Source organism: Ischnura elegans, chromosome 5 (assembly GCF_921293095.1).
Source record: "Ischnura elegans chromosome 5, ioIscEleg1.1, whole genome shotgun sequence".
Taxonomy (NCBI): domain Eukaryota; kingdom Metazoa; phylum Arthropoda; class Insecta; order Odonata; family Coenagrionidae; genus Ischnura; species Ischnura elegans.
In genome coordinates this window covers 64,446,584-64,474,517 of record NC_060250.1, presented here as the reverse complement: position 1 = coordinate 64,474,517, position 27,934 = coordinate 64,446,584, and the positions used below count along the sequence as shown (strand labels likewise).

Here is a 27,934-nt window from a genome sequence, read left to right as displayed (position 1 = left end):
AATGTTCACTCTTCATTTAATCGCGAAAAATAGATATCGTCATTTAAAAATCTAAAAGCGTGAAATACGTACTCCAGGAGTAATAATCTTTCGATTTAGGCAATAAAAAAATAATAGGAAACCACCCTATTGTTTAACTTCTGAAATTGCACCCGAGGAGTCATCAAAGCTTTATAGGTGATGAAGAAACCCAAAAGATTCGTTTTTTTTGTTTAAATTAACGGCACACCTCGAAACACTCTCTCGATTAACGCTCTCGCGACGAGTTAATTGCTTCATTATGCCTTGATTGAATGTCATTAAGCGTGTAACAATGGTCGGGAGAGGAAGGTGAGGTGGTAAGTAAACAAGGGTCCGGATATCTATTCTGTAATCTCACCCACGCCCTAGAGCAGGTATTTACAGCAGGAATTTCCTGTATAAATTTCTCCGGAATGAGTGCCACACCCTGCTTTGCGTGAAATTGCTTGCGTGGGCGAAAGAGGTAGCGTGAAATAAAATTTGGAAAATGTTTACTTGAATCGAATTTTGTTATTTTTTGTTAAGAATCAATCATGGCATTAGCCTTTCTAAAACGACTATAATTTTATTGATATATTTCCTCCCCTGTTTCCCACAAAGTTCGCCAATTTAATTTCGCTACGTGCTCATCATTGACAAGTTTTCGTTCAGTAGCAATCGGATAAGCAATACAATGCGAAGGTTGGTTGATACAAGTGAGGATTGACCTCATCCCGGACAAAGCTAAAAGCGTGAGAATGCAAGCGCTCAACGTTAGGGGGCGGGGGGGTAATTTCTAGTTTCTAGAATCGGCTTTGAATAGAAATTGTGCGAAAATTCCACAAAGAAAATCATTCCCCTTGACCTTGAAAAAAAAATATTCGAATACAAACCAATTATAAATGCTCATTCAGTGGTATGGTATTACATATGTTTGCAGTAATTCGGGCGCGGGAGATTTTCTTACAAGGGTCATTGCTTCTTGTCCTCTCCTCCAGCCGATCCATTCCTTCCCAATACATTAAATTGACCAGTAAAGAGTACCGTCATGGGAATCATTTATTTCAAACGAATGCTTGATTTTGCAATTCAAAAACGGAACTTGGAAACTCGAAACAATCTCATAATTCAGTCGAACGGGATTTTGTTGGATTTTCAATCAAATTCACTTGGTGAACTCTTACAGGGCTTTGTACTTGTTTAATCAAAGCTTTTGTGCGTACTTAAGTTGCGTCTCACATTCTCTATCGATAAAATTAACTCGGTGACAGTTTTGTTTTGCTGATTTGTGAATGAAAAACTTTGCTGTTTCTTCAATTTGGAACTTTATTTTCCTGACTATTTTCGATACACTGTATCATATTCATAGGACTAGTGTATCGAAACTAGTTAGGGAAATAAAGTTCCAAATTGTAGAAAGAGCAAATTTTTTCATTCACAAATCAGTAAGATGGATTTCTACAACGTAAAGGCCTCTACTATTCAGTTCAGTTTTGTTTTGCATCATTGGGATATTTGTCTGCTCGTTGTTCCCAGGTAGTACCTTAATAGCTGTATGCTTGGTACAGAATGAGCAGGAGCAGACTTGGAGTTATCCTTCGTTATTAAAACATATTTTTCGCTGCTGAAAACTGATGCACGTTATGGAACGTGCATTGTGAAGCTTAGCCTTTAGAGAATAATTTGAAAAATTAATTTTACAAAGCAAGATGTAGTCAAAACCATACGGCACTTTTTCCGAGCTGATTCCATTTCACTTTAGGTACTGTATGTCGTCGTAAATAGCTAATCAACGAATGAAAAGAACACGTTTTTTAACATCCAGATTTTGAAAATGCTTAGTTATTTTTTATGATCCCTGCTTATAGAACTCAAATAGTAGCAGTGTGCGAGTAATAGCAGTGATGACATATTATTCTGAAGAGCTAATTAATTAATAATTATTAAGCTTCGCGCTAGAAATGCACAGGCGCTCACTTTCAGGCTGGCCTGTGCCAATTCCCAGGCACCTGTTATTATCATGAATGGAAGGAGCAGTGGTTTTCCTAATACTCCTTTTCCGTTAGATTTTTCGGAAATAAATTTCATTTTTGGGCCTTATTTTCCGAGTCTCTAGACCACTGCGGCCCGCGGCATCTGGATGTATTTTTTGCGGCGCACCTTCCAGGGTGATGGTTTCTCCGGCGTGGAATGTCGTCTTTATAATAATAATAATGTCGTCTTTATTTCACAAGCGAATTAGGACTAGATAGTCCTCTCTTATAGTTAACTTGTTTGATAATCACATACATCCATGCCCTGGATTGTGGTCAAACCACCCAGGCGGGATTCGAACCCGCGACCTCTAGCTTAGCAGTCGGGGACTTTACCCCGGCGCCACCGAGGCCGGCTAGAATGGTCATTATCGATTAAAGATTGAGTTCCAATGAATTATAAGGGCAAAACTAAGATTGTATATCGATTAGTATCCTAGTTTTAAGTATATCCTGGCAGATTCATGAATTACTTTCAGCTGACTCTGCGCCGAAGCGCAGTAGCAGTTACAGAAAAAACTCAAAGGGGGGGGGGGGCGCAAAATATTTCTTGAGCTACTTTTACTTTTATCGGCATAAAATAAGTCGCATGCAATGTTTGAGAAAGTTTCATAGACACTGATTATTCACATATACAAGGTAATGCTATTGCGCGAAAAATCCACGGAGAAAAAATCATTCACCTTGACCAGGATCAAGGCGAATGATTTTTTTGCTCTGTGGATTTTTCACACAATTTGTGCATTGCGAGTGACTCCCGTAAAAGTTATCACCGTGGCTATGTACGGTATATATACTTTAAAAAAAGATAATGCTATCTTATGGTATAAAAAAGTTACAGTTGTGGTTCTGCAATATCCGCAAAAGGGGGGCGCGCGCCCCCTGCGCCCCCATATGTATCCGCCACTGCTGAAGCGTGGACTATTTTTCGGTGTCGGCGGCGCGGCGCACCACTCTAGTGGAGGCCAAGCCACCGCTATTTGGACAAGCGGATGGATAAATTTCGTCGGAATCGATTTCTCTCCCTTATTTAGAGACGTGGCTATGTTGTATTACCCCACTCGTTTTGACCTCCGCAGTTGCCGACGCCAGTACCATAGGGATAACTCATTCGGGACGGCTAAAGAAATAGTACGCTGCGGGGAACGTGTGCGTGTGGAGCGGTCGCGTCTCCCGTAAGTGCCGCAAAAGCACCGTGCCGCGTGCCGTAAACGGAACGTGTTTGTGCCGCAAGGCGCCGTGAAGTTCAGTTGGATAGAGTAGAATTGAAAGAATCGGATGGAGAGGAGATTGATAGATACCCAGCTGCCTTTGCTCGTGTTGTAGAAGAGCTGGAAGCGTTTTAGGAGAAAGAAGGACTAGAGTGATAGACAAACGAGTCGCCTTTGTTTTATGGGAGGAGATTGAGATTTCTAGTCTTAGATTCGGTGAAAGTACAACCGGATGCTGGTCCAAATAAGGTCTCTAGGTATGCGAATGGTGCGTGTATTTAAAGGTCCTGATAATTGATTTATCGAATGAAGAGAAATTCAAAATCACTTGATAGTCTTGCAGTTGTTTGCATGAGACCCGGGAAGGCCATCATATTTTGTTGATTCAGGATGCACATAGCTATTTGATGTCTTCTGGACTCTTGAACATGGTCGATTTCATCTTTAAAAAAGGTCTGATGCCCCGGCAAAATGGCTTGATGATCAGATATCCCAGATTCCGCACAGTTCCAATTAATTTACTCTTGCAATTCATCCTTTTTTTTCTACAATCTTATATTAAGACATTGATAATTGTCTCTTAATAACATTTAAATATTTAAGCATTAAGACTTAATAAATAAAAAATAATTAAATAATAATTAATGTAATGATACTAACTTAATAAAAATTAATTAAGTCTTCGAATCCATTGAAACTGTGTCATGAAATTAGTCACTGATGCTTCAAAGGTTCATTATCTCTCTTTAAAAAATATATTTTTTGTTTTGCTTGTATTGCCTAACAAATGTCTTAGTTGTGATATTAACACAGATTTTTTTCTGTCGATTGTATCGATTTAGATAGGTGGTTTAACAACTTGGGAACTGTATGTTCTGAAGTTCTCTTACCACGGACATATTCCCTTTCATTCTCTTTATACATCCTATCCTCATTAGCGAAAATGAAATTTTTGTGATCGTAAATATAACTTCTTCTTGTCACTGCACTGCGTAATTACATTAGCGATATTTTGTACTTAACCGAAAAACCAATTTCATCTTTCTTGAAATTGTAGTCATTTTCCATCTTCCCATGATTACTCCTCTATCTTAACAAGTTTTTCGAAATCCCTCAATTGATTTAGTGCTTATAACTGCTTGCTCTCAACCTCTGTGGAAAGTTTGCATGCTCGTATTATATCATTTCACCCTCGACTGCTAACGCTGGTGTTGAACCGAATCGAGGTTCGATACATCGGGCGTAAAACGTCGTCTCTCTCAACGATATGGCCTTATATGGAAAAATATTGCGATATTCAAATAAATCGGGAATCTGGTTTTAAGTATTGACCTTTAGCGCTTCGTTGTCGTCGGATAAAAATCGAGATAAAACGTCCGTTAACAAAAATCAAAAAATCGCCGCCCGGTAAAATATTATGATATATCAGTCAATATCATTTTAGGTGACTTTTTATGGGGTAATATTTCTCGAAATTTTATCGTGGCATTTTTATCGGACCTGGTGAGTGGTAGTTGTCCCGATATTAGATATCGCCATTTCCAATTATGTACTGGTGTCAAGAAATACCGATATTCTCAAATAAAAGTAGGTAAAATCATGTCTGTGAGTCACACCATATCGCCAGATGGGGGAGGAGGGTGAATTTCCTGTATCTCTAGGTACCTCATGAGGTCGCACATCGACGAAGCCGGTCGTGTCCAAATTAAATGTGTGTGAAATGTAAATTCATAGTGTTTTAATTAAAAATAAATTGATTTATCACCTTTAAATTGTCTTGATATATTGAGTTGACCCTTGCCAATATTGAGTTTTATCGGGCTTAATGTGTCGGAATTCTCGCCAACGTTTTTTTATGTATTAAAGTATTCTACCGATTAAGGCAGGTTTCCACGGAGTAGGTACTTAAGAAGCATTCTGGCTGCCACTCCTCCCTTCTTGTACTTTCCTCTTCAGTTGTCAGTAACGGCTACTCCTTTTTATTCTATCCAAAATTCCTATTCTCTTACTTCCTCTCTCTTTCGTTTACCCAACGTCCTTCCCTCTACTTCCCTTTTCGATATCTACTCCTCGTTAAATACTCGCTCCATCGAGGCCTTCAGTCTCCTCCGTATCTCAAAGTTACTATGAATTAATTTTTTTTCTCTTCTTATCTTGACCTCGTTTAATTTATGGTAAAGTAGTTTTCGGAGTATAGGTCAACGTATGTGATGCAAAAAAGTTTTAGCCAACGTTTCAGTTTATTTTAAACTATCATCAAGGCTATGAAAGAAAACATGAGGACAATATAAAATACAATTATATACAATAATTTTACATAAATAAATGTTGCTATTGAGTTTTTTTTACAATAATATAATATAAGAAAAGAATACACAAAAAATTTTGCCGTAAAAAAATTTGAAACGTTGACTAAAACTTTTTTGCATCACGTACATTGACCTATACTCCGAAAACTATTTCACCATGTTCCTATGAATTGCATTTTAATAATTTTACTCGTATCGAATGTTCAATGTCGTTCAGGACTGGTATAATATGGGTGTTACTCGTCTCTAAAATTCACGGAGCATTGGCGTTCGGTGCGCTACTACACGGTCGTCGCGATCTCATGATTTTTTTTTATTTGCTCGTAGGGCGCTGATGCGTAACGAGAATCGAAGGAGTGCGCGCTGACTTTGTGGCCCGTAGAGTGTAAAATTGGATGATCGTGCGTTTTCCTTGTGTCGTGAACGAGAGCCATGAAAACCGTTTCGAAGCGTCCTAAGTCATCGTGATTTCTTCTCATCGTGTACCTAACACGTAAAGTGTATAAGTGAAGGTCCCTCATGATCAAACCGCTCTAGTAGGTCGTCGCTTCATTACAAAAGAGCGGTGATGTTCGGCAATTCGCGTCCGTGTTTTTTGGTTCTTCGTGGTGATGATTTTACGCTAGATATATCCTTCTTGAGTGCCTAGTTTGGGGTTTAAATAAGATGATAAAGTGCCAATGATTCTATATTTATTTAAAAACCTTATTATTTTCCAAACAAAAATTTTCGAGGATTTTTGTCAGAGAATAAGGCTTGTTCAATTAAAATTGAGAGAATTGTATCTCTTAAACTCGATGAAACTTTTGTTGTACTTGTAAAATAACGAAAGAAGATACGCTCAACTTTCTACCAGATAATAGATTTTATCAGATTATTTTCCGATGTATCATATCATCTTGATCTGACTTACTCCAGAAAATAGTGCTATTGGTATTATATTTCTTAAGTTTTGGGGGGGGGCCTCGACCGGAAATCGGGGGATCCGGGTTCGAATCCCGGTCAAGGCGAATTATTTTTTCTCTGTGGATCTTTCGCATGATTTTTTCTCTGTGGATCTTTCGAACATTTCGTAAGTTTGTTTACATTACTTACATAACAATGATGTAGCTCACCTGGGCCCCAATAGCAACTATCTTTAATTTACCTATCATTCTTTAGCAGCTGACCTCGTAGCTTAACAACATGGCTTCCATCTTTCACGAAAATTCTAACTATTTTATTGACGTAATAATGATGGTAAAGGCGCGCATGTGTTGACAACAGGTGGAATATAACCATTTATATTTAATTGGACATCATGTAGAGCGCCTGCAAATATATTGATGAATAAATTGGTTACTTATTTAAATATTGTAGTTTACCTCCTTAAACAAGCTAAAATTGTTAATCTGAGAAATATGTCTTATGAATTATTCCTGTTTATCTCTTCAAGTACTTGAGAGCACAAAGTAACACTCTCTACAGAATAGACGATATGGTGTAGATTAAACTTCCATTTCAAGTTCATTTTTTAATAAAATTTGTTTGTCTCAGCCAAAAACCTTAAAGTATTCATTTTAACTTTATTTATGCGTTAGCTACATTAAAGTAAACATGACGAGAGAGCCTTCGAAAGTAATGGATCTCAAAATCCAAGTTGTCCAAATAATGATTTGGAGACTCTTTATATTTTAGACGCGACCACTGGAGTCGTACATTCAAAAAAGGCAGACTTTGAAATTTCCCCGAAGATAAAATTAACTCTATATTATCGATGTAACTTCCGTGAAGGCGAAAGGGAGCAAAACTGTTGCCCGTAGAAAGTATTTCCTCAGTACTGAATGGCTATAAATCAAGAGACAGGCATGCCATTTTGGATTTGCAATGATGCGGAGGGGTCGGTCTCGGTGGACGCTCTATCCGAGGAAGCGGAGGACTTAAGCGGAAGATTCCGCTCAGTCATTCCCACGGCGAGCAATCAGTCTACGATTCACTTCGAGATCATTTACCGACCCAGGACGCGTGCGCGCAATCCGAACCGTACGGGGAAGCGCATCGCGATATTCCGAGAGGACGTCGATGTCGAAGGGAGAAGCTTCGGGAAACACCGTGAGAATCCTCTAAGTCACGCCTTAACCAACGAGGCTGACAAAATGTGCATGGGAAAATATCTTCGCGGAAATGCTCTCTCTTGATGTTTTGACCCCTCATACCTCTCGCAAAAGCCATGCATGTGTGAAAAATGAGTGGACGACACTTCAAATGGTGTTGCCTTCTCTTCCGCTGAGTAAGCCCCTTCAATTCAAAACGTTTCATAAGTTTGAGATAAGATTGGCGAAATTTATTTTTATAATGACACCTTTGCTTTGAAACCCAAACTTCGGCCTCAGTAATCGCGCCGAAACAAGCACTCTTCGAACTTGCGACTGAAAAAACGATTTGCCATCATCGACGGAGACTATGAGGTTAAAAATCAAAGTTAGGGTATACATAATGGGCATAATTTAAACCTCATTTTTATTAAATATTTTTAACGTTATAATACAGTATGTTAATGTCATTTACGTGATTTTTCATTAATTGTAGAAATAATATATTATCAACCACTTTGTTTAAGTGATGTTTGCTCTGAAGTGTTGGTATATTGCTATTTAGTGTGCGTGTTTCCTTTTTTCAATCGCGACAATGGTGGATTGACGAAATTTATTTTTATAATGACACCTTTGCTTTGAAACCCAAACTTCGGCCTCAGTAATCGCGCCGAAAAAAGTTTGTTTTATCTATTGAGTGCGTTATTTTTGTTATGGTTGAGGGCATCGTAATTGCTTTTGAGAAAATCACTAACTTTGAGTAAAGAATAACTTTTTAAATGGTGCAAATATTTTTACTTTGACGCTCGTGCATTTTATTTCTGACGCTATTCTTAAGGTCAAGGGGCGTTTTACCAGTGTTTTGTCTAAGTAGAATATGTAAGGAGTAAACTACATTTTTCCTTTACTTTGAATTAGGGGAATTGGAAACAGAATAATTAGCTGTTTTGATATTTAAAAACACCGATACTGAGGAGTAGTGTACTTTTAAGTGAAAAAAATATCTAAGTATGCGAGCTGATATTCCATTTTTCCTGTAACCCCTTTCGCTTATTTGCCCGATATTTTGACATCATTATGGAATCAGCCATCCAAGTGAGAATAGCGGTGCCTGCTTCCAGGTAATTGTTATCCGAGTCTGGTGAGATTCGTTTAAATTATTTCGTTATTATTTCAACTTGACAGCAGAATTCCTTTAGAACATGGAAATTTAAGTATCGAAGTCAAAGCCATCATCCGGTATTAGTCTGGTAAGATATGGAACTTAAAAATTCTGTAGCAGCTAAAATCTTTTGAATGTATTTAAGTTACAGATATTTTTGTCAATTTTCGTTCATTGATGAATGAAGGTAATAATTATTCTTCTCCTAAGTTTGTTTGTTCTGTACTTCTGTAGTGTTATTTGTTCTCGCGACTAATTGATACCTTTGTTTGGCAGTTTCGGACATTGAGTACTATCTTCCCCTCCGTTCGTTTTCTGGTTCATTGCTTTCCTGGAGTATGTGCAAGCGATTACATAGAGAGTGGGCACAAACCTCGGCAATCAAGCCTCTCCGTGCCCGTAACTCACGTGCGTTCTAAACTTCCTCGGCGTAGTCTCCCATGGGAAGATATCCTACGAGATGAAAGACCGTAGACTTTTCACGATATTTGCCGCTTACCACCCTGTGCTGTTACAATTCATTGATCCCAATTTTTTCCTCGCCCCATTGAGAGCTGAATGATTCATGGACACAATGATCACTACCCAACGAATTTTCGATATCGGCGAGTGGTGATATTTTTACGTGCAAAGGGACTGCTCATGGGTTTTTGTTGAAGGTGAGGAAATGTGCAAAATTGGACTGAGGTATAATCCGAGGATATAATTAATCATGTGAGTAATACACCCCTCAAAGAGACAGTTACTTATTTTGAGGCAAGTGAGGGTAAATAGAATACATACTTAGTAGATTTTACTCTGCTGAAAGTACCTTGCTACTGTGGGTGAGTTTTTTTCTTGTTCAATGAAGACTGTAGTAACATGGCAAAATTATTTTTATAGTGGTACTTCTTCCTTGGAACCCGAACGTCGACCCAATGAGTCGCATGGAAAAATGACTTTATTACATGTTGTGCTTTAGGTTTTTATATGGTTATACACAACGTAATTTTAAAAATATGGCCTGTGCTGTGAAATTGCTTCAAGCAAAAGTTTGGAGTAAATTTGAGGGTATCATTGTGTAACTTGTTTGAGAACGAGGTATAAATCCAACCTAATAAGATGGCAAGTTTTTTTCCAAATTTTTCATTCTCCAACTTCGGAGATCTTGAAAACTTTATACTTGACAATTATAGTATCGTAAGCAATGCGATTTTAGATGAAAGTAAATAAATGTCAAGGAGTTAGTTTTATGCTCTCGTTGTGTCAATTGTAAATATGCGTTGATACTTTTCAATCCAACATGTTGCAACATTTCGTAAAAATTTGCTTTAACCGAAAAGTCCTTGCTGTTGATAATCAGTTTAATTTGTTCGTCGCAAATTAGATAAATATCTGATTAAACTGAGGAATGGACAGCTGCAGCCCTTTAATCCTAGATTTATGATAGTCGGATTCTGTTTTGTGTTGTCGAAAATTGAATTATTGAAGGTCTTCGTTTCCTATGAGTCGTATCTATAGAACTAGCGAGCTCTTCTTCTATCTCGAAACTTTATTTATAAATTATATGCACTATTAAAACCTCTCGGAATAATATCGTCCTTTTTATGGGAAAGGACTTTTTTACCGGACGTGGGTACAGTTACCGGAAGGCTATTAGAAACAAAAAAGGAGGTACTGTCCCAGTCCCTTCTTCAATGCAGAGGCCGGCGCTGTAGAAGCGCCGTGCGTGGAATTTTAAATGGCGGGACGTTTTTTCTCCTGCCACCATCATCATCATCCGCTATTTTGAATGCATTTGCTCCCTTCGTCTCGGCTGAAATGGAAAGCCTACTAGTTTCCGTTTACGGTTTGCCTAAGGCAATCCGAACTTCTTTCCCTTAAGTGACCACTATGCATGTTCGACACCTTGCCCAATTAAAGATAGGAGGCAGAAGGTATTTTACGAGCCGCCAAAGGAGATGTTGCGTTTCGATTTTATTTTCCTCTTTCTCGGAATATCGAAAACAGTTTCGGAATTAACATAGCGATAGACCCCAGCCACGGAGATGTCAATGCATGAATTCATCTTCTTACTTTTCCCTCGTGTGTATGAGATCATAGTAAAGCGTATAACTAAATTTAAAGGAGAATAACTGCCGTGGCATACGTAGTATGTGGCTTTAAGTGCTGCTTTGAGCATAATATACGAATAGCTAATATTTACGTGCTGTGTTTCCTACGACAGCCAACCGTATTCGTTAGGTTACCTCTAAGAACATATAGGATTGAAAATTTCTATTTTTTTCTGCAACATGGTACTATGATTGGAAATCTAATTTGTTTGGCATAGAGTAACCCGTGGGCTGTATTAAGGTAAATATTTCCTCGTTTTCCTCTAGTTTTTTCGCCATTTTCTTTTTCCAAAAATTTTAATTTGCATGTACTTGAAATGGTAAATGATATTTTAGAGTAAACGTAATTACTTGGTGGTACAAGGAATTTAATCAGCGTTTTATCGCATATTATATGTCAATGGAGCTGTCTTAAATGTATTTTCCTTTTGTTACAATTTCGTAACGCGTGTACCATCAATATCGCCTGTTCTAGGTTTTAAATATTTTTATTCTTTACTTGCAGGGTATTGGGAGCCTCTTGGTGGTTCAAACGACACTAACCTTGGCAATGTTGCAGGTAAGTCTAAGGTTTTATTTTTCTTAAATTAATTCTTTCATGATTTCGGCAAAATTTGCGTCAAGTTACGTCATTGAAAATCCATTCTAAATGTCTTGGGCTGAGGTGTCAAGTTTTTTTTTCTGGGTTTCCAGCTTTTTTTCTTCCTATAAAAATATACAATTTTATTCAACATAAATCGCGGTGTCACCTACAAAATGAACATTTAGGCCTCCAAAGCAGAATTTTTTCATGTAAACTCACAAATAGAGGAGGGATATAATAGTCTGATTCCTGTTGGTGATACAACGATTCTACATTCCAGAGTTTTTTTATTAACGCCTAATTTCGACGACACTTATTGAATGCATTCTGATTCGCCAACGAGAATCTGAAAAGTTACGTGCCAAAGCAATTTTGCTTTTGTTGATAAAATCAATTTTCGCAATCGGAAATACGCCCGTAATTTGTCTTTTGAGCATTTTAATGTATTTGTATGCAAAAAGCATGTTGATTTTTGTTATTCTTTAACTTCCTCTCTCGATGCTGTAGTCCAAAAGTTGGATTTTTATCATAGGTCGCCTCACACTTATTTTTAGGCATCTGAGTATCGCATATCGATGGCTAAGTTCTAACAACACGTATCTCAAAAATAGCAGCTTTTCAGGAGAGCAAAAGAAACGATTAATATTTTTAATTGTACACTGAAATTGAAAACAAAAATTCATAACACTAAAAAAGAAGCATACATTTGAAAACAAAGAGTTGTTTTTTCTTGAATTTTATTTTTTAAATGTCATCACACTTTAAGATACCCGTCTCAAACCGGCCAAATTTTGAGATACGCATCGTTAGAACTTAGCCATCGATATTCAGGTTTGGAGGACCAATACCTCTCATGTAGCTACGTTGCATCACAAATATTTTTATGTGGGGATGTTCTAATATCACTCCAGAGTTTGAACGCGGAAACCCTGGATCAGTGGACCAAAGTCGTTAAGCCACTGCCAATGATCACAACTACTGAATTCCGGTAAATTGGGACATATCGGGCAAAAGTTTTGCACATTTTAGCAAACTCTGATTTATTTTTTCCCAATTAATTTGCTGCTCCATTTATCCCAAGCAAATGATTAAATATCCGCTCACGTAATTTGAAATGTTGCAACAATCTATTATTAGTGAATGTATAATAAATTAAAATGCAATTAAATTACTTTCCTTCGATTAGTTAAACCGAAAATGTGAAAAAATACTGAGGTTGTGTACGTTTATCCTTAAATTGTGCGAGTAGATTTAAAATAGTAGAATTGAAGCCTTCATCTGAGGTAAGAAAGATGATGACAGAGAGAAAGTGCCCAGATATACTTCAATCGTGAGGAAAATTTACAAAACCTGTTTCTAGAATTTATAAAAAATGTCATATCTTAACGTGAGTATTCGTAAAACATTATAGCAAAGGGGTGCCCTTTTTAAGCGGCTCATTGGTCCAATTAAACTCAAGGCTAGCCTTGAAATGGGTTTTGTTCTTGGGAATAGTCCTTAAAGGCCTGTTTAGCCGATACATTAACGCGTACGAGTTTATGTGTGAATGTATGAACGATTATGGTGGACCGGAACGGAACATGTGCGATTGCATGAACCAAATTAGAACAGTTTCTATTTTCTGTTCATGCATTCGCACTAGTTGGGTGGTTAAGCGGTGCATTTTAGCAATCATTCACGCGTTCGTACTTTTAGACATTGACTCGCACGGGTTAATTTAGCGTGCAAACAAGCCTTGAATAAGCGATTTACCCTGAAATTCGGCGAACCGCTTTAACGGAGTCTACTCAATTCGCTTTAATAGTTTGGGCTGTGACGGATCCACCAAGGCCGCCCAAAGGGATCTACTGGAAGAAAGTGACCCCTCCAGCTTCGCCGCCACCCCAGCCGGCCCCAGCCACCAAAGCCGACCCTGTCGCACCTAAGCAGGAAGAAGAAGCAGAAGAAGAGAAAGAGGATGGAGAGGCATGCCTTGAGGCGACAGAAGAGGAGGCGGGGGAGGACGTGGTGGACGCACCATCGGCTGGTGCCGTAGTCCCGGAATTGGTACCTTCCTCGGATCCCGTTCCGCCCTTGGTGCAGGTGGTGCGCCAAGTGGTGGTAGTCCCCGAGACCGCCCAGAAGGCTTACCCAGGGTTCTGCGACTCGAGTGAGGCGCTGAAGACGCTCAAGAGCAAGAAGAGTCGGTCGGAGGAGGGCGTGGGGGCGAAGCGGAGGCAGCAGGACGAAGGGCAGAAGCGGCACAAGGCGAAGGTCCCCAAGGAGGGGGTTGCAGGTCAAGACAAGAAGGGAAAAGTTGTCGAGGGTGGCAAAAAGGGTGGTAAGTAGCATTGATTGGCTCGTGTCATTGTAAATTGGTAGGCAGCAGCTCACAGTAAATTGGTAGGAATAGCTCATGGTTCATTAACCTTTTTGGTGCCCTGTAGAATCGCTTAATTTGATGCGAAACTGCCGGGATATTTCACAGAGATTTGCAGGCCTATTGAAAAAAAGTCTATAAAACCATCAATGTTCCTAATTTTTTGCTGGAAATCTCAGTGAATTGAGGAAATATCGTCTTCCTGTTAGGCAGCCTTTAAGAAATTACGTAAAAACATATTTCCAGAAAATAATTTTACTCTAACAAAGATTTTTTAGAAGTCCCCAGGATCGACGCCGCATATTTGTTTAAAATTGAAATAAGTTTATCAAAAAATGCTTTAGCCATGACTTACAAAACATGACAATTTGCATAAAATCGTTTCTGGCTTGATTTGGTGGAAGTTCGATATATCCATGATGAAAGAACACAAATAGTAATTTCGACACTTTTTAATTCCAAAACTCAACAACCGACCCAGGTTTCAATACATAGATAGATTTTTATCCTTGAAATTGACACAATGTGCTGAAACCTGGGTCTTTCAAAATAATTTCGCAAATGAAAACAAGTGTTTAGACACAATTCGGAAATACTTTGGAATATTTGTATGGAACAATTAAAAAATTTTATCGTCCTCTAATATGATACAGTTTCTTTGTGTTAACTTAGTTTTGGAGTTTTAACAGTTATTTGGGAGACCTTGAGTTACAAAATGGCGGTTTAAAAAGTTGAACCAGTTTGGCAAAAATAATATGACCTTTTTCGCCGATTCAGCTCCAGTTCAATTTCCTGATCGTTACGAGGGCTATTTCAGAATTCCGGGCACCAGATGGTATCTGCAAGCCTTGTTCTTCTTCTTTTCTTCAGTATACTCCAAAGACAGCTATTCGCGATTGTAGAACTTTCTAGATAAAAATCACGCTTTGTTGAGCGCTAATTGCAAGTTTTTAACCCCTCTATTCCACTGTGGTGTAGTTTTGAAATACATGCATTTCAATTTTTTTCCACCATTCAATGTGATGAAAAGTTCTCGCTGAATAGCTTCTGGTTTTCACTCAAGTAATTATATGTGTGGAAAGGGAATTTTTTTCTTAAATTATGAGCCTGAAAATGATTCCTTTCCTTGAAGGTCACATCTCTTTTGACATTTAGGTCATTTTTTATTATTTATCATCTTCGGGTCATTAGTGGTGACCCTTGCAATTTTTTTAAGTAATCTTTAAAATATTTAGTTTTTTTGGTCCGAAGAGAACCTATCAAGGCTGGAAATTCATTAAGTGACAGGAAAATTTCTGCAGTGATGATTTTGTTTCTGTAGTATGACCAAAGTCTTATGCTATTTTGAACACCGTGAAAACCTATTTTGTAATAATGAAGAGGAGATTTGATGTTTAATTCTTGAAATAGGCATGTTTAATGCGTAATCCTCTATAACATTGTTTTTATACACTTACCTCTTCAAAGACTTATAAGTCTTATACACATACACTTATAAGTCTTATAAACATAAATTTAAGTCAATTTTATGGCTCTATATTGAAGTGTCAAAATATCTGCAAGTTAGAGGATCAGATCGAGGATTTGCATGATGTAGATTAAAGATTTTTATGAGGTCTTAAGCAAGTGCTACAAGGAAGTTTTAATGTCAGGAATTTGGCGTATCCAGTAGTTTGAAGAACACTTGGGAAATGAACTACTGAGGGAGTATTGGTGGCTTTTCAACCTTGCCTTCTTGTTGGATCTGTTCTTTAAAATTGTTTCTATTTGGTATGAATTTCAGGCTAGCTAAATATTTAGTAACTAATTTTGGCTACTAACACTTACATGCATACTGACTACAGTTTTGGCAATATGGTATCAGTATAGTATAGGTAATTCTCTATGTAATTAAGTCAAGGTAGTAACTCTGATAGTTACATAGTTTTGTCAAAACCATGGTTGGGCATAGAGTATTATTCTGCTATATAAAAAGTAAGCTTTCATTTCTTACTGTATGGATCCACTAAGTAAAGCTGCAAATGGTGAAGTGTCCTGTCTTATTTTGAAAATTTTCACAGTCGCTGGTCTTGGTGAAAAAAAACTTTTGCACCTTGTCACTTAGGGGAATATCCTGACAGTGAGATGGGGATATTGCCCAAAAGTTCCTATTGCCTAGAAAACTGTGTCCTAAAATTCTATTTACAATTTCCCTCTGTAGATTTTTATATTGTAAATCCATATACATATATATAATTTTATAATGTAATTATGTACAAATTAGAAAAATGTCACTCATGCATACCAGATGCTGTATATGTAAATTGGAATATTTTACTGCTTAAATCATTTTTTACTTGTGCTAGGTCTCATTTAACAGGCATTACTATTCTTTTAGGCATTATCACTCCATCAGCGTGGAAGACTGGATTGAAGTGGGCAAAGAAGGAATTAGGACCCAAGACATCTCGCAGTGTATGCAGCAACATGAACTGTGGAAAATTAAGCGAAGCTTCTGAAAAATCAGTGGATAAAAAGTTGAATGACATTAAGAAATTCGTGAATGAAACTGAAAATAAAATATCTGATCATAAACTTCTTCATGTGAATGAATCAGATACTGGAATTACAGCACCGGAGGTTGATACACATCCAAAAGAAGCTGTTAACAACAAGAAAACATTCGAAAACGAACCTGAAAGCATACATAAAAAATCAAAGCTTAATGATGCCAAATTATTGTCCAGCATATCAGATAAAGATATGCTAACTCATGTTATTTCTAAGAAAGACAGTATTCAAACCGATAAAAGAAATTATGCCAAGAATAAAATAGGTGATAGTGTCTCACCTGTCAAAAATTTCAGCCACATGGAAAAGTTAATGAAAACAGGAAAAGATAGCATGCATCAAACTAAGAGTACTCACGATTTAAACAATGCATTCATTGAAGATGAATGCCATAAAATTCCTTTGAAATCAAATTCCTTGACTAATTTTTCTGGTCAAACCTCTTATAAATCTCTGGAAGGTACGTATCAGTTATCAGTGTTCAAATAATTTTACTTCACACAAATCTTGTCTTTTAATGGTCCATAACCATATGTTGCTGTTGCAGATGTTCCTCTGAAATGTCCTCAGCCATCCAAGTCATATGATCCCAAAAAGATCAAGGAATACATACGCTTACAGAAGCAACTCAGACACCGCAAAAGTCTTGAGGAAAAGGAGAGGAAAAAATTGGAGGAGGAGAGGAAGAGGGCTAAGTTGATGGATCTTCGAAGCCGGAGTAAGGAGCTGGTGGAGGAGAGTGTGAAGAGGAGAAGTGCCATTTTGAAAAATCAAATAGAAGACCTACAGGTAGAATACCGTAGATCTATTGTCCTGATACAGTCACTTATATTTTAAACTTCTTCATTTTTGATCTCTCCATTCTATTCGGGTTTTCACCGCGTCCGTTGTTGTGTTTTAGTGACAACAGTTTTGCTGACATAGCAGTCAGCGTCTTCAGGTCGAAGGATGCTGACTGTAATGTCAGCGAAACTGTTGTCACTAAAACACAACGGTCGCGGTGAAAACCGGAATAGAATGGAGAGATCATCTAATCAACGCCGCGAAAATCTTCGAACCTACATTCTTCATTTTTGATTGCTACCGCGTGGGTTGCTTTGACGATGACAACGGTTTTGTTGGCACTACTGCTAGCATCTTAGGGTCGAAGATGACGGTTAGCAATTTTCGCTCTCATTATATAGGACCCCGTTGCCACCAGTTTTTGCAGCTGCTCTGTCATTGGTCCGATTGAGTTATCTCCTCCAATCAGTGGTGCAGCCAGGATTTTGAAATGGGGGGGTTTATTGCAGATTGTGTATTGAAAATACCACAGGGCAAAGGGGGGGGGGGTCCTCTTTTGAATGCTCAAGGGGGGTTGTAACCCTGAAAACCCCTCCATGGCTAAGCCACTGCCTCCCATTGGTATCTAGATGGTATCCATCGTCGCAATCAAAATTGGATATCTGGGCAATATCAATAGATTCTCGTATTATTCTGGGGTAATATCTGCTCTCTGTAACAATTATCTTATCTTCGTTAAATTTCACATTTTGCCCTGGGATCCTGGCATTCTCGGAAATGGCAAACAGTTGTAATTGTCTTTTCTTTGTGGCTCTCAGGTGTTCCTTCATTTGCACTTTTAATGAGCAGCAAGTCTTGCCAATGAATGATTTCCTGCATATATAAGGCACCTTATAAATTCCTTCATTACAGCAACCTACATGGTAGTAACTGGAAATAAAGAAGTTAAATGAACCCCGTGTAAATCTCCATTCTCACGCTTGTATTGTAGTTCAAGGTAAATCATTTGTCGTATCCTTTCTGTCAACCTGGCCAAATCATTGGAGTTGTTTCCTCTTTGTAGCTAGAATCGTTTCCATTTCTCTCTTTCCCAAACTAGTTACTTCTCATCCCTGACATTTTTCTTACTTGCATCTTTATTTATCCCTCCCAAGTTTCATATTTGTACCTCATTGTTTTAATAATTTTCTTTATATCTTTGGTTTATTTGTCCAGCTTTCACTTTCTGCAATTTTTTCTTCTATAATCCTCATCAGTCTATAATATCATATTTTTATTCCTTTTACTAATACCCTTGAATTGTTCTTTTTCTTTTCATTAACGCTCCTTTTATTTTCATTTCAGTTTTTACTGCTTATTTGATGCCATATACTGCAGGTTTTTGTCATTTACCTGCAATTTGCTTGCATCTCTACTAGAAAAAACTCTTTGACCCCTGGCTTGCTATTCTTCATGAATGCACAGATCAAAGCATGTGCACCCATATTGAATAATTCCAAAGATTTCCCTTGAGTGCTGGTACATGGGCTATGCTATACAAATTGTACAGGCTAGCACCTGAGATTTGCGGCACAATGACCTATCCTACGCAACTTTTTTACTTTAAAATTATGTCCGTCATTATTTTTTTCCAAAAATAGCTGAATTTACTTGATATAGGAAGTTTGTAATGGACAGTTTTTAGAAGAGTTTCTCAGAGGCATTTTAGTGCCTATAACATTGCCCCATCCTCCTACCTTTAAGACTATTGAGATAGTTTTTTGCGACCATAATGTGTTGTCTAGTAGTGGTGGTCTAGGGCAAGTGCCTCTTTCATCCATGTAGATAATCCTGTGTAGGGGCGGATCCAGGATTTTTTTCTGGGAGGGGCACAAGCAAGGCCGTATCCAGGATTTTGTTCTGGGTGGGGCACAAGGATACCTCGTAATACAAAACGAACGCAATGATAATGGGACGTTATTAAAAATCATGCAATTTTTTGAGGGTCTGGGGGGGGCACGTGCCCCCCCCCTGGATCCGCCTATGATCCTGTGCAAGCAAAAACGCCATCTTAATAAGCTTATGATTTGATAGGCAGAGTTTGATCAATATCAATTTAAGTTTAATCAATACTTTCTTCTGGTTTTAATATCCCATTTAGATGAACATTTTTGAATGTAGGTACTTTTCAATTTCTTAAAAATGAGATACGCTACTTTTTCTGATTTTCCTTTTGGACATAGATGTAGTTCAAATTTAATCACATACTACATGGTTTTTTATGCCTGATAACTCTATGATCTTCTTGGATAGTGATTTTCATTCATATTTTCCTTCCGTATCACTGTTTTCATTTCAGCGTAACAGCTACCAAGTAGGGGACATTATGCAGTCAGCTCCTCTCTCTGGAATCTCTGAAAGATCTGCAGTGCCCAGTGAAAGCATAAGGAGTGAAAGAAGTGGTGTGCCATCTAGTGGCCCAGGTGAACCCAAAAATACATCCCTTTGCCCTTCTGATGAGTCGGGCTATCCCAGAGTGATATCTAAACCTGTGAGTGATGTTGCCCTTCAAACTGGGGACTCTTTAGTGGAGTTAGAACCAGAAAACACAAAAATTGAGCTTGCTTTGCCTTGTGACAAGGCAGTGAGTTCCTTAAAACTTCCTTCTTCAATGCCTGTTGATCAAAACCTCTCAACCAACTCAGCCAATCTTGGGAGTGGGGTCAGGGAGGATAGTGTAGGAAAAAATCCTGACCACCCTTCTGGGAGTGGACCAATTAGAGTGGTTCTTGACAAAGGAGTGTGTGGTACTATTGAGAGGGAAGTAAAGAAACTGACTCAGAATTTGTTAATGCTAGAGAAACATAAAATGATTGGTGTACTTCCAGATAACCCCTTGTCTGACCCAAGTCCCAAGCAAGTGAATGAATTTGAGGTGTCAGAGAAACAGACAGCCAACTTAAAAAATACGAATTCAAGTGTATGGGAGGCAGAGCAGCAGATGAGCGCCAGAAATCAAATTCCTACGAATGTTTTTCAACCTAATAACTTAGTCCCTACTACCCCCTTAAATTCAGGCAATCAGAGTTTAACTCAAAAGGTACATCTTTCTACAGAGAAAACTTCAAATACCAAATCATCAGGTAAGTTTTTCTTTCCTTTTTTTAAATCTTTAAGGGAGTCAGTTGAATATTTACTAATTTTTCTTCTTTATTCAGTGAATATTATAGCTTTCAGAAATGGAAATATAATGAGTTCTTCAGCAAGGAATTCCACAAGCATCCTGGTACCCAAGTCAAATGAAGCAGCTCTTGATAATGGTGCTATTCACAAAGACAATAGCACTTTTAATCGAATTGCAATAAGGCTTAGTTCATCGAGTATGATGAGTGAAGGTCCTCTACTTGTAAGTATAATTATTTTAGATTTCAATCAACTACAGTAACTTTTTTTTAAATTTCCTTATCAAAACTTTGAATTAAGCATGATCATGAATTATGTAAACTTTGAATTAAACCAAGTATGAGTGAAATCTGGTGAGTATCGGCATGGATAAAAGCAATTTGAATAACCATTTCAGGATGAAGATTTAAATCAGAGCCATTGGAAGGACACTCAGCTAAATAATTTGTGTGGCACATCCCATTCCAAAATCACCCAAGAGAATAAGGGTAAAGAAGAGCCATTTTGGCTTCAGAATCTTTCCACTGATTCACGCCCATTTAACTTCATCAGTGCAGTCAAAATGAAACTGAACAAGTTTTTAGAGGAGCAAAATGAAAAGAATGTCTCAGAATCTGTCTCAAAGATTGCCAAATCATTGAGACCAGAATTGTCCAAGGCAGAAAATTTGATTGCTCCCAATGATAAGCTCATTCCAAAGCTCTCTGAAGCTGCTGCAGAGCAAGAAGTCAAATACGACAGTGATTTTGAAGTATCTGCTCATTCAAGCGTTGAGCCCAATCAGGAAACGGAGAATGATGTTGCTGACAGCTCGGATCTGGACACTGCAACAGAGGATATTCTACCCACTGATGAGGTACCTAAGGCCCCAGTCTCTCCACCAAAGCAGATTGAAATCTTGAAGATACCAGATGATTCACTGTCAGAGGATGCATCAGAAGCCAAGTCCTCCAAATCCACCACCTCAATAAAATATAATTATGCTCACCCAGACTTTGAGCTGGTGGTACCTAAAATTTCACTCACACAATCCATCAGCAGTCACACATCTACGTCCTTGGAGTCATCCAAATCTCAGTCCGTCAGGTCATTGCTCAGTAATATCAGTGGTTTTAAACTACCAGATGACAGTGGGAATGAAAGTACTGCAAGTTTACCCAAAGAAGTATCTGCATCAAAGGTGAATGCTAAAAGGCCCAATGTGGAGTCGAGAAGTAAAAAGCTGCTCACTTCAAAACCCGGAGTTTCTCCTGAACGTATTGCTCACTCACCTGAGAGTTTGGGGGATTCATCTACTACTACAATGAGAAGTGGACCTGAATTGGATTCTCCCCCAAGAACCTTCAGTATCACATCAAATAATTCTTCTGAAGGATACAGAATTTTTTCCCGAGACCATGCTAGCTCACATCATGGATCGGTGAGATATTGCACTAATATCATAATCGTCATGTATTTTTTCAATTAATGTGCTTAGTGTCCTAGATATTTGATATGAACTTTGAGAAGTCATTTGCCTCTTGTTTTGATCCAACTTTGGTTTTTTGGAATTCAGGTTTGTCTGACTAATTCTTAGCATTCAAACTGGCCAACAGTCTTCAGTAAGCCTCTTTCTCTTCCTCTAATGACACAACTATGCTTGGGTTATTCAACTGAGCCACTTGAATGAACTATAGGACTGCAAAGTAGCTAGACTGTATCTGCCTAATTACTATCATATCAATGATTTTATACATTGGTTATTGTTTTGCCAAACATAGTGCTTAGTAAATTCATAGGTGTACTTTGTTCTTCATCATCAGAGAAGCATGTGTTGGTTTGATGCATCTGTCCACTCAATTAATTCATTCCATATTAGTGTCAGGTGATCAAAATCTATTTAATTCTAATAACTGTATGACAGATGTACGTAATTAATTTGTCTCAGTTTGAACCAAAATGTTAAATAGAATAAGCTCAAGCATTGGATATTTTTTTCTTAAGACCCTTTGAGTATCTGTGGTCCTCTTGCCTACTAATGCATTTCCCTCTTTAAGAAAACAATAAATAATTAAAATGAACTCATTAAAAATGGTGCAAATATCATATTAATTAAAATTATAATTCCCATTGTTAATAATTTTTATAAATTTTGTTTAAACATTATTTTCAGCTAATTTAGATATTGGTAAATTTGCTTTTTCTCTAGTTACAGCCTCTGGAGCTACAAATGCCAGTGAGCCCTAAGTTAAAACTTCCAAAAGAAAGGAAGAGAGCTTCTCAGGAATTAAAAAGGAGCACTCCAAAACCTGTTCTGGAAAATGCAGTTATTGAAAGCACAAAGGTAAAGCTTAAGGTTTATGAGCACGTTATCAGCTGTTATGAAAACTGTTTTGTAAACTATACCAGTGTATTGATAGCCATTGGGCTTGTTCTACTACCTATTCTATGTTTTTGGATTCAGTACCTGTTATTTTATTAAAATTTTATCATAAAATGTAATTTTTCTTTCAGAAAATAATTGATAATCATGCAGAAAAATTGGCTGAAATGGAAAGGAAAGCATTTGAACATAGAGTAGAAATGGAAAGAGCTTTTGAAAAGGAGAGACTGAAGTTGGAATTAGCCCTTGCTGAAGCAAAGAGAACCGTCTTTGACTCAAAATTAGAGGCTAGTAAATTTATCAGTGATGCTGCTGTAGAGCTGATCAAGAGTCAAGCAGAAGCAACTAAAGCAAATGCAGAAGCCACCAAGCACCTATCTGAAGCTAAGGTTGAATTATATTCTATCATTTGATTTAATTTGTAAATATCTAAAGAATGAGGTTGTTGAAACTGTAAATGTTTGATACTTATTAACTGAAATATTTATTAGATGTCACATGCTTGCTCTAAAGAATTATCAAACGTATTGTAGTTACTTTTTGCATAGGGTCCCCAAATTATGACATTTTGTTCTTAAAGATTGGCTCTGAAGGATCCACATAACTAATAATAATTAATATTTATTACGTCATTTAAAATGATTCCACAATTTGAAAGATATAAGCTTTGCTATGATCAGGATATAAATTAGTTGTGATGAAAACTTAATTAATAGCAAAGGTTGGTTTTATCATTTCAAAACATGGTCCATTGAGTACAACATCAAAGTGCAAGGTTAGGTGACTTGCTCAGAAATGGCAAGAGCTGCCATGTTATATTTGTTAGTGTCCAAGTTATGTGCAAATCCTCCTTATATTCACAGATTTTTTAGTAACTCATTCGTTACCTAACTGTAGGTATTTCAAAAAAATCAATATTTTTGGTCAGAATGAGTATTTTAAATGCAAAAACCATTCTACAGCTCCCTGTGCCCAAACCTTGTCAGGGAGGTACCTATAGGGAATTAAGTATACCAAAGAATTTGGATGGAAAATTATCCAAAATATTTGAAAACCTTATCATAAATTTTGATTGTGTCAAAACTTCATTCATATTTAGTACAAAATTAAGCCTCACATCATAATTAATGCTAAAAATCATTTTATGCGTCAATTCTTATTTTTTTCCATTATGGATATGCTGGAAACAAATTTGTTACAGATATGCTGCAGTGGGGCTTGATAAGTTTGAATATCAAAAGAGGCTAAAATATTATATTCCCTGTGGTGTGACCTATGAGTGTTTCATTCCCAGCCTCCATGTCTGGGAAAAGTTTATCATGTGACTCAATGAAGGTGATGGATTTCTCAGAAATTAGCTGAAACAAAGCCTGTTGATGGGTGGGGTATTGTATTCCCCTGCCATAGCCCTCGTCTCTCCACCCTTAAATTAGTGGGAACCTGAGGTGACAAGTCCCATGCTGCCTCTTGGCACCTGCAAGGTATTGAACATAGGCTCGACCAACCTGTGGGTCACATCATGTGGATTGAATTCTGCCTGAGACCTAGTGGTGGGTGCCATTTCAGTGCTTGAACCAGGGAAGATAGATTTGGCTGATAAAAAAAGTTATATAAATTGATATATCTTAGATATGTTCTGAATTCCTATTGTAATCAAGAAGCTAGTAATTTTTTTCTTTTAATTTATTTTCCTTTTAAGATGAATATCATCCTTAAGTGTACCCAATTTATGGCTTCTTTTCTTAATTTTCGTCATCAGGTTATGGATTCTCTAAAATTAGAGACAATATCTGCCCAGACTGCCTCGGCTGCTGCAGTCGCAGCAGTTCAAGCTGCTATGAGACAGGTAATCTACTATGTTCTTCAAAGCACTGCATGGTTTTTTCATGGTGAACATCATCCTTGGTAGAAAGTATTTGCTTGCATATTTCATTTCACGGAGAAGCATTTATTAATCTCCTGTAAACATTTTTACAGCTGAAAAGCATTGAAAGAGTGAAGTATTCAACCAGAAAGTCCGAAGTTAGTGCTAGCTCTGAGCAGTCTGATACCAGCTCAGTTTTATCGGTACCCGGTGATGATGAAGTGATTGCCAATGGAAACAGAGACCAATTATCCAATGCTGATAAGGTAATGTACTGAGGGAAGCTGATTAAACCTATAGTTGCTGTAGAGAGATTGCAAGTGTTTCACTTTGTGTGGGAAATTTTTCCATGGAGGCCAGAGCCTTTTCTCTGCCAGGAGGAGAAGAGTACGTAATATAGCCTTGGTGTACCCTTCTGATTCTTTCCCTGGGGGCCTGCGGGGAGGACCCCACCCACTAAGGGATAGATTGGCAGAATATCAGATAATTTTATGAAGTTATTTTATTAGTTAGTATCTCAAGAGAATGCAAACGTTTAAGGATGGGACTAGTTTGGTTAAGAAGGATGGTTGCCAAAATTCCCATTCCTGAAAGGAAGAATTTTGGACATAAAGATAAAGAAGGGTGAGAGAAAATGTTAAATGAGATTGTTGAACATTCTTGTACAGTTTTCCTGCAGTCACAGTATACTCTTACATACACATTTCCTGCCATTAAAGAGTAAATATTTAAGCACTCTAAGGATGAGATAAATATATTTCTAAGTTTTCCCTGCTCTGCTGAATGTGGAGAAAATATGCTCCTTGTTCTAGTCACATATTTCGTCTAACCATAAGTTTGAATGCTTAGTTTGCTTTCATGTTATTCTATGATTACATTTTTTGACTGAATAAAATACTTTCCTGGTCATAGCTCTAAATATTGTACATTACAATTTAGGTATGCTGTTTCTGAAAGTAAATTCATGCTTGATTTTACAGTGAATATGAAGTTAATGAATTCAAAAGTCACAAAAAATAATAGAGTGCAAAGGATGCTGTTTTGTAAATGTCAGTAAAATTCTAAATTGGCTCTATTTAATGCAATGTAGCTTCTAAATCACTAATCCAAAAAAAATATGTTGCAGAAAGCAAAATTTGAATTGACTGATATGTCCTGGGGATCTAATCATTATCAGTTGACACAGAAATTATTTTATTTTGACAATGAAAAGCATAGTCACTATGGGCATTTGAAAAAAACGGGTAATTTTTAACGTATGTAGTATATAAGAGTTCTTTTTTACAAGGACTTAATTTCCTTTTCCACAGACAAAGGTTGATCCAGGTGGTGAAGTACTGTACCATGTTGTCATACAAATGCCATTCCTATAATATGAGGACATGATATTTAGCATGGAGGGTTTAAGTTTCAAACAGGCTTGAAATAGCTAGTATGGTTTATTTTTGGTAGGATCAGTGCTATTTAAATTATCTGTTTTTGATGAAGGATGAGGTAAATAAAAATGATAGTTTTCCGTTTAGAATTCTTGAAATTTGACCTATATTTTATACACTTTCTGTCCTTTACAAGTCACTAGGCGATAAATATGTAATTATACCGTAGCCACAAGGTACATCCTTTCGTCTCAGTGAAAATTCTTCTTGGCTTGATAATGAATTGGAATGTGAAAAATAACCGTGTCATAAACTTCTTTCTAAATAATTAATGACCATTAACCTGAATCTTCTACATGAAACGGATCCACCACCTCTTTTGTGGACTGTGATACACATACATATTTGTATTATGGACTTAAAAAATTATTGACTAATCATATAATGACAGTCCTTCTTATTTGATGTATGTATTTTAACTCATGCTTTTGTCGTGATTTGGAAAAATCAACCGGTTCTAAATGGAATGATATTTTTTCTATTATTTTAATCACAGGTATCAACCCCTCAAATTAACGTGGAAGATGACGAGAGTAATTCAAGTATTGCAGAAGACTTAAATGATCGAGGAAATTCAGAAGAACTTACTGAGAAAGTGGAGGACGATACTAAAAAGGAAGTAGAATACTATCCTGAGGATTCATCTGTGCAATCTATCAGTGAAAAAATTTCTGATCAGGGTATGGTACCCCACTCAACCACCAAATATGTATTTTTTATTATTTTTCCAATGATACCTCTGGTTTTTAATTTATTAAACACTACTTTCTTGTTTCATGTCAGAATACTCATCAAAATTTGAGGACACTGCATCTGATATTGAAGTTCAGGCCAAGCCTGAATCAAAACAAGGAGATTATGTTGCCATTAAAAACATCGTATCAAAGAAAATGGAAAATAAAGAAATTAAAAAAGGTTTGTTTTTAATAAATCTACGTTAAGTATGTTCCTCATTACTCTTTGTATATATTTCCTGATTGGTAATGTAGCGGACAAAAGTATCTCAGCATGGTTTTTGCCACCATAATCAGAGTATGAGATACAATTGCTCATCTGATAGAGTGTTATTCTTAGGGAAAAATCACAGCTAGTGTTAATCAAATGTATAGCTCTTTTTACCATACAATTTGCAGACTGAATCCTATCAACTTTCCTACTTTGTGTGTAATAAAAGCTGGTCTTCTGAAAATTAGCACATGAGAGAGTCCTTATTTAATGCCTTTGAAATGTTCTCCTTCACCCTCTAGCTAAATATTTCCAACATTTTTCCTTTTTCCCCTTTTTTTTATCCCTCTTCTTTTGCCATATCTTCCACCTTCCCTTGCACTCAGGCAAGGACAGAATATTCACTCAAGTCCACCTCTGCTTCCATGCTCTTTTGTCTTTGAGAAAGCAGTGGAGATAATATATACTCTTCTGGCAAAATACGAAATGCAGTCATAACCTGTTATGGGATACTTTTCCTCCCAATAGCTCCTATAGTATGTGCTATATTAGTAATTTCAATAAGCATCATTACATTTTTCTATAATTGCTTTACTTAGTAATTCGAATTAATTTTTCACTTTAAAAGTATTCACTAAGGTTTCGATTCGGTGAAAATTCAAACCCCAAGTACCCCTCTAAGATAAACAACCTTGCCATCTCACTCACATGATGATGGCTTTCTGCATTAATGCTAATTGTGAAGTAAATAAATTTGTTTGAGGAAAACTTCGAGTACATTCCTAAAAAATGTGACTTCCAAATATGTAGTGACCACACAATCTTCATCAATCTGGATTTTTTTCATTGGCTAGGTGCTGTCAAGAGGAAGTTTGAACCAGTGCCTGATAAGCATCAATTGAACTCAACTAGTGACATTCAGGGTTTTTTAGAGGCGCCAGATATCAATGACGAATCCTCCAATTCAGGCAAAGATTCGTTTACAAATTTTTCTTTGAGCATGGTAAGTT

The 27,934-nt window shown here is 37.2% G+C and overlaps 1 protein-coding gene across 1 annotated transcript in view; it reads left to right on the top strand.

Annotated features, from left to right (window-relative positions):
* Positions 1 to 27,934, top strand: part of LOC124158984 — an 801,817-nt gene that overhangs the window by 659,492 nt on the left and 114,391 nt on the right. The window contains exons 6-19 of the mRNA XM_046534437.1: positions 11,386 to 11,439; positions 13,268 to 13,783; positions 16,200 to 16,832; positions 16,920 to 17,161; positions 19,494 to 20,277; positions 20,353 to 20,540; positions 20,715 to 21,737; positions 22,506 to 22,640; positions 22,811 to 23,068; positions 24,439 to 24,525; positions 24,657 to 24,809; positions 26,476 to 26,659; positions 26,763 to 26,894; positions 27,779 to 27,927. Coding sequence (XP_046390393.1) covers positions 11,386 to 11,439; positions 13,268 to 13,783; positions 16,200 to 16,832; positions 16,920 to 17,161; positions 19,494 to 20,277; positions 20,353 to 20,540; positions 20,715 to 21,737; positions 22,506 to 22,640; positions 22,811 to 23,068; positions 24,439 to 24,525; positions 24,657 to 24,809; positions 26,476 to 26,659; positions 26,763 to 26,894; positions 27,779 to 27,927 — 4,538 coding nt within the window. The remainder of the gene's footprint in view (positions 1 to 11,385; positions 11,440 to 13,267; positions 13,784 to 16,199; positions 16,833 to 16,919; positions 17,162 to 19,493; positions 20,278 to 20,352; positions 20,541 to 20,714; positions 21,738 to 22,505; positions 22,641 to 22,810; positions 23,069 to 24,438; positions 24,526 to 24,656; positions 24,810 to 26,475; positions 26,660 to 26,762; positions 26,895 to 27,778; positions 27,928 to 27,934) is intronic.